The sequence below is a fragment of the Rhinoraja longicauda genome, chromosome 4, assembly GCF_053455715.1.
Source record: "Rhinoraja longicauda isolate Sanriku21f chromosome 4, sRhiLon1.1, whole genome shotgun sequence".
Taxonomy (NCBI): domain Eukaryota; kingdom Metazoa; phylum Chordata; class Chondrichthyes; order Rajiformes; family Arhynchobatidae; genus Rhinoraja; species Rhinoraja longicauda.
In genome coordinates this window covers 90,951,811-90,959,020 of record NC_135956.1, presented here as the reverse complement: position 1 = coordinate 90,959,020, position 7,210 = coordinate 90,951,811, and the positions used below count along the sequence as shown (strand labels likewise).

General features: G+C 48.6%; 1 protein-coding gene across 2 annotated transcripts in view; it reads right to left on the bottom strand.

The window, feature by feature from the left end:
• The window catches only part of cables1 (Cdk5 and Abl enzyme substrate 1), a 107,540-nt gene that overhangs the window by 62,797 nt on the left and 37,533 nt on the right, over nucleotides 1–7,210 (bottom strand). For both annotated transcript variants that reach the window (XM_078398379.1, XM_078398380.1), the window contains one exon: nucleotides 4,049–4,141. In XM_078398379.1, coding sequence (XP_078254505.1) covers nucleotides 4,049–4,141 — 93 coding nt within the window. The remainder of the gene's footprint in view (nucleotides 1–4,048; nucleotides 4,142–7,210) is intronic.

Here is a 7,210-nt window from a genome sequence, read left to right as displayed (position 1 = left end):
ACCTGCTGAGTTACTCCAGCACTCTGTGAAACGTCACCTATCCATGTTCTCCACAGATGCTGCCTGACCCGCTGAGTTACTCCAGCACTCTGTGAAACGTCACCTATCCACGTTCTCCACAGATGCTGCCTGACCCGCTGAGTTACTCCACCTGATGACAGGAAGAACGTGTAAATTCCAGACAGCACCCGATGTACAAAGAGCGGCACGGTGGCGCAGCGGGTAGAGCTGCTGCCTCACCGTGCCAGAGACCCAGGTTGGATCCTGACTACAGGTGCTGCTGTACAGAGTTTGTTCGTTCTCCCTTTGTCCGAGTGGGCCTGCCTCCATGCTCTATCGATAAAGTGGATCTAAAAGTGAGGATCAAACCCTAGTCTGTGGCGCTGAGAGGCAGCAGTTCTACCAGAGACACACAGAGTCTCTTGCCCAGAGTAGGGGAATCGAGGACCAGAGGACATAGGTTCAAGGTGAAGGGGAAAAGATTTAATAGGAATCCGAGGGGTAACTTTTTTCACACAGAGGGCGGTGGGTGTATGGAACAAGCTGCCAGAGGAGGTAGTTGAGGCTGGGACTATCCCATCGTTTAAGAAACAGTTGGACAGGTACATGGATAGGACAGGTTTGGAGGGATATGGACCAAGCGCAGGCAGATGGGACTAGGGTAGCTGGGACATTGTTGGCCGGTGTGGGCGAGTTGGGCCAAAGAGCCTGTTTCCACACTGTATCACTCTGTGATTGTGATCTGAGTCACTGTGCCTCCTATACAGGGATGTTACATGTCACTTATGTCGGGCAGCAGCACATTGTCAAGGTCACCACCTGGAATTGGCTAGACACTGATGTAATGAGAACTGTGGAATACTCTGCCTCAGAGGGCAGTGGAGGCCAAGTCTCTGAATGCATTCAAGAGAGAGCTAGATAGAGCTCTTAAGGATAGCGGAGTCAGGGGGTATGGGGAGAAGGCAGGAACGGGGTACTGATTGAGAATGATCAGCCATGATCACATTGAATGGTGGTGCTAGCTCGAAGGGCTGAATGGCCTCCTCCTGCACCTATTGTCTATTGTCTAACTGCACAGAACTCAACAACCAAAAGTCTGTAGCTTCCTTTTGCTCTGGTATTTTATTTCATTCTTCACTTGTGTAAATGATAATGTTTTATTCGTAATTGTTTACTGTATGCCGCGTTGTTACTTGCGAGCAGGACACCAGGGCACATTCCTTGCACGCATGCAGTACATCCTGGGCTAATAACATTTATTCAATTCAATTCAGAAGCTCATTCCAGAATAAGAAATGGCCTCACGTGAGCTGATCTTGTTCACGGCTCATCTTCTACAGATGCCCTTCACAAATTGCCCATTTGTTTGAACATCCCACCGATACCAATGATAAATATCACTGCTGCCAGAGGCACTGAGACGGTGTAAAACAAGGTGGCCCAGCGATGGAACACGACATTCACGGCCCCTGACTTCCCCACACGCCTGCTGTTGATCTTTCCTTCATCTTAGGGCGGTCACGGTGGCGCAGCGGTAGAGTTGCTGCCTTACAGCGCCGGAGACCCGGGTTCCATCCCGACTACGGGTGCTGTCTGTACGGAGTTTGTACGTTCTCCCCGTGAACGTTCTCCGCGTGGGTTTTCTCCGAGATCTTCGGTTTCCTCCCACACTCCAAAGACGTGCAGGTTAAATTGGCTTGGTAAACGTAAAAATTGTCCCTAGTGTGTGTGTAGCATCTGTACTGCTAATAAAGAACTTATATACAAAGTCTTGAGTGACTCTGAATATATACACCCACAAACACGGGTGCTCTGGTTTCTTCTTGCTCTCCGAATACATACAGGTTTGTAGGTTAGTTGGCTTCTGTAAAAATTGTAAATTGTCCCTCGTGTGCAGGGTAGTGTTAGTGTGCAGGGATCGATCACCGGTCAGCACGGACTCAGTGGGACGAAGGGCCTGTGTACAAAATCATGAGAAGAATAGATCGGGTGAATGCACAGTGCCTTTTATCCAGAGTAGAGGACACAGGTTTAGAACTGGAGGACATAGGTTTAAGGTGAGAGGAGAATGATTTAATAGGAACATGAGGGGCAAGTGTGTAGGATAGAACTAGTGTACAGGGTGAACGTTGGTTAGTGGAGTTGGGTGGCGTTGGTGTGGTATTGATGGTACAGAGGTCTCACAGGCCAGGCACTTGTTCCACTTACACGACAATACCCTTGCCTTCTGGCTGCACTTCTGGCTGTTGGTTCTGGACTCCCCCAACATTGGGAACATGTTTCCTGCCTCTAACGTGTCCAACTCCTTAATAATCTTATACGTTTCGATAAGATCCCCTCTCATCCTAGTTCTCTAGATGGCAGCCCAGGGACTTTGAACACTGAAGTCAATGTAAATTAGGGTAGCCTTGAGACTTCGGAGATGCAGCGCAGAAACAGGCCCTTCGATCCATCAAGTCTGTGCTAACCAACGTTCACCCTGTACACTAGTTCTATCCTACACACTTGCCCCTCATGTTCCTATTAAATCATTCTCCTCTCACCTTAAACCTATGTCCTCCAGTTCTAAACCTATGTCCTCTACTCTGGATAAAAGGCACTGTGCATTCACCCGATCTATTCTTCTCATGATTTTGTACACAGGCCCTTCGTCCCACCGAGACCGTGCTGACCATTGATCGATCCCTACACACAAACACTACCCTGCACACGAGGGACAATTTACAATTTTTACAGAAGCCAACTAACCTACAAACCTGTATGTATTCGGACAGCAAGAAGAAACCAGAGCACCCGTGTTTGTGGGTGTATATATTCAGAGTCACTCAAGACTTTGTATATAAGTTCTTTATTAGCAGATCACGAGCAGTACAGATGCTACACACACATTCGAGCCTGTACGCACCGCCATTCAATGTGATCTTGGCTGGTCATTCTCAATCAGTACCCCGTTCCTGCCTTCTCCCCATACCCCCTCACTCCGCTATCCTTAAGAGCTCTATCTAGCTCTCTCTTGAATGCATTCAGAGAATTGGCCTCCACTGCCATCTGAGGCAGAGAATTCCACAGATTCACAACTCTCTGACTGAAAAAGTTTTTCCTCATCTCAGTTCTAAATGGCCTACCTCTTATTCTTAAACTGTGGCCCCTTGTTCTGGACTCCCCCAACATTGGGATCATGTTTCCTGCCTCTAACGTGTCCAACCCCTTAATAATCTTATACGTTTCGATAAGATCCCCTCTCATCCTTCTAAATTCCAGTGTATACGAGCCTAGTCGCTCCAGTCTTTCAACATGTGACAGTCCTGCCATTCCGGGAATTAACCTAGTGTATATCGTGGAGAACAATGGCGCGCGGCGTGGGAAGACCGCCGTGAGGGACGGTGGGACAACAAAGGGGGACCTGGTGTGGGGGACACTCTAGTTTAGAATCCTCTGCCCAGGGGATAAGTCTGTGTTTGTTTGTTTGTTCCGGTTTAGGTTCCGTGCACACGGCAGCCAGCCAACAGTCGCTGGTCTTTTTCTTTTTGTTTTCACTTTTGATTTCACGTTTTTGTGTCCCTTGTTGTGTGTTGTGACTGTCGGAACACCAATTTCCCTCCGGGGATGAATAAAGTCTTATCGTATCGCGCCGCATCTCCCCTTTCCCTTATCCCGAACTAGTCTGAAGAAGGGTCTCGACCCGAAACGTCACCCATTCCTTCCCTCCAGAGATGCTGCCCGTCCCGCTGAGTTACTCCAGCACTTTGTGTCTCTCTTCAGTTTAAACCAGCATCTGCAGTTCCTCCCTACACATACCACACCACGCTGTGACAACGGACTACATCAGCTCTGAGAGTGGTTCCTTTCTACACGGTTCTACCGATGATGTGTGAATCACAACAGTTGCCTGGTGACAACTAACTCACGCACACACGCACACACACAAGGATTTATTCACAGAAATCCAAGGTAACCGAATTAAAATGCCTTCAAATAAAACCCTCTTGCTCTCTGACTCACTGGTAACGGTTAAGGATTGTATTATTTTGAGCAGAGTGTCATGTACCTGCCGTTTCTGGTGTCGTGTTGCCGCATGCTTTTGATGAAGTGAATCTTCTTAAAGATCTTTCGTTGAGGAGAACCCGACAACGTTCTACACCTGCAAAACAAAACGGCCAGTTAGAACACAAGAACACAAACCATCGATCAGGATTACTGTGCGTGCCCCTCTCTCGGCAATATAGAAAATAGGTTGCAGGAGGAGGCCATTTGGCCCTTCGAGCCAGCACTGTTATGAATGAATGAATGAATGAATGATGAATGAATGAATGAATACGTTTATTGGCCAAGTATGTGCACATACAAGGAATGTGCCTTGGTGCTCCGCTCGCAAGTAACAACAGTCAACACAAAATCCTGGAGTAACTCAGCGGGTCAGGCAGTATCTCGGGAGAGAAGGAATGGGTGACGTTTCGGGTCAAAACAATTAAGAATAAAGCATAAAACATTGAAACATTAAGAATACAACGTTACGGTTTAAACACGTGAGTGAAATAAACCAGAGCAAAAAGAGACAACAGACTTTGGTTATTTAGTAGAGCTACTACTCATGGAAAAAAAGCTGTTTTTATGTCTGGCTGTGGCTGCTTTGACAGTCCGGAGTCGCCTTCCAGAGGGAAGTGCTTCGATGAGTTTGTGGCCAGGGTGAGAGGGGTCAGAGATGATCTTGCCCGCTCGCTTCCTGGCCCTTGCAGTGTACAGTTCGTCAATGGGGGGAAGGTTGCAGCCAACAACCTTCTCAGCTGATCGAACGATCCGTTGTGATCATGTCTGATCATCCACAATCATTAACCCATGCCTGCCTTCTCCCCATATCCCTTGATTCCACTAGCCCCTAGAGCTCTATCTAACTCTCTCTTAAATCCATCCAGTGATTTGGTTTCCACTGCCCTCTGTGGCAGAGAATTCCACAAATTCACAACTCTCTGGGTGAAATAGTTCCTTCTCACCTCAGTTTTAAATGGCCTCCCCTTTATTCTTTAGTGGCCCCTGGTTCTGGACTCCCCCAACATTGAGAACATTTTTCCTGCATCCAGCTTGTCCAGTTCTTTCATAATTTTATACGTCTCTATAAGATTAACCTCGTGAACCTATGAAAGGCAAACTGCAGCGGCAGGCACTTTAGAGGCTTTTCGAAAGGCACCAAATCAGGATGGGGTAAACGAAGAAGATAAACAGGCAGACACAAAAAGCTGGGGTAACGTACAAACCTAGACGTCTTTGGGAACACAGGAGGAAACCGGAGCACCCGGACAAAACGCACGCGGTCATAGAGAGAGAACGTGCAAACTCCACACAGGCAGCACCCGTGGTCAGGACTGAACCCGGCTCTCTGGCGCGGTGAGGCAGCAACTCTACCACTGCGCCGCCGTGCCATCAAACATTCAAACTAAGTGCCAGGAATCCCTGGTTGCAAAGATCTGAATTAATGTGTGAAGGAAGGAACTGCAGGTGCTGCTTTAGACCCAAGATAGACACGGAGTGCTGGAGTAACTCAGCGGGTCAGGCAGCATCTGTGGAGAACATGGATAGGTGACGTTTCACAGAGTGCTGGAGTAACTCAACGGGTCAGGCAGCATCTGTGGAGAACATGGATAGGTGACGTTTCACAGAGTGCTGGAGTAACTCAGGGGGTCAGGCAGCATCTGTGGAGAACATGGATAGGTGACGTTTCCCAGAGTGCTGGAATAACTCAGGGGGTCAGGCAGCATCTGTGGAGAACATGGATAGGTGACGTTTCACAGAGTGCTGGAGTAACTCAGCGGGTCAGGCAGCATCTCTGGCGAGAAGGAATGGGTGAGGTTTCGGGTCGAGACCCTGCTTCAGACTCCAGTTTTTTGTGTCTACACCCATTCCTTTTCTCCAGAGTTGCTACCTGTCCCACTGAGTTACTCCAGCTTTTTGTGTCTATCTTCGGTTTAAACCAGCATCTGCAGTTCCTTCCTGCACGTGGTAAAGGAAATAACGTGAATAACATTTAGTGTAAGGTAAAGCCAGCAGAGTCCGATCAAGGATAGTCCGAGGGTCACCAATGAGGTAGATAGTAGTTCAGCACTGCTCTCTGGTTGTGGTGGGATGGTTCAGTTGCCTGATAACAGCTGGGAAGAAACTGCCCCTGAATCTGGAGGTGTGCGTTTTCACACTTCTGTACCTCTTGCCTGATGGGAGAGGGGAGAAGAGGGAGTGGCCGGGGGTGAGACTGGTCCTTGATTATGCTGTTGGCCTTGCCGAGGCAGCGTGAGGTGTAGATGGAGTCAATGGAAGGGAGGTTGGTTTGTGCGATGGTCTGGGCTGCGTCCACAATTCTGGGAAAGATTTAATAGGAATCTAAGGGGTAACCTTTTCACACAGAGGGTGGTGGGTGTAGGGAACGGACTGCCAGAGGAGGTAGTTGAGGCTGGGACTATCACAAGGTTTAAGAAATATTTAGACATGGGACATGGATAGGACATGTTTGGAGGGATATGGACCAAGCGCAGGCAGGTGGGACTAGTGTAGGTGGGACAATAGACAATAGACAATAGGTGCAGGAGTAGGCCATTCGGCCCTTTGAGCCAGCACCACCATTCAATGTGATCATGGCTGATCATTCTCAATCAGTACCCCGTTCCTGCCTTCTCCCCATACCCCCTGACTCCGCTATCCTTAAGAGCTCTATCTAGCTCTCTCTTGAAGGCATTCAGAGAATTGGCCTCCACTGCCTTCTGAGGCAGAGAATTCCACAGATTTACAACTCTCTGACTGAAAAAGTCTTTCCTCATCTCCGTTCTAAATGGCCTACCCCTTATTCTTAAACTGTGGCCCCTGGTTCTGGACTCCCCCAACATTGGGAACATGTTTCCTGCCTCCAACGTGTCCAACCCCTTAATAATCTTATATGTTTCGATAAGATCCCCTCTCATCCTTCTAAATTCCAGTGTATACAAGCCTAGCCGCTCCAGTCTTTCAACATATGACAGTCCCGCCATTCCGGGACCCGCCCTTCGGCCCACCGAGTCTGTACTGACCAGCGATCCCCGCACACTAATACGATCCTAAACACACTAGGGACAATTTACACATACACCAAGCCAATTAACCTACAAACCTGTACGTCCTTGGAGTGTGGGAGTAAACCGGAGATCTCGGAGAAAACCCACGCAGGTCACGGAGGGAACGTACAAACTCC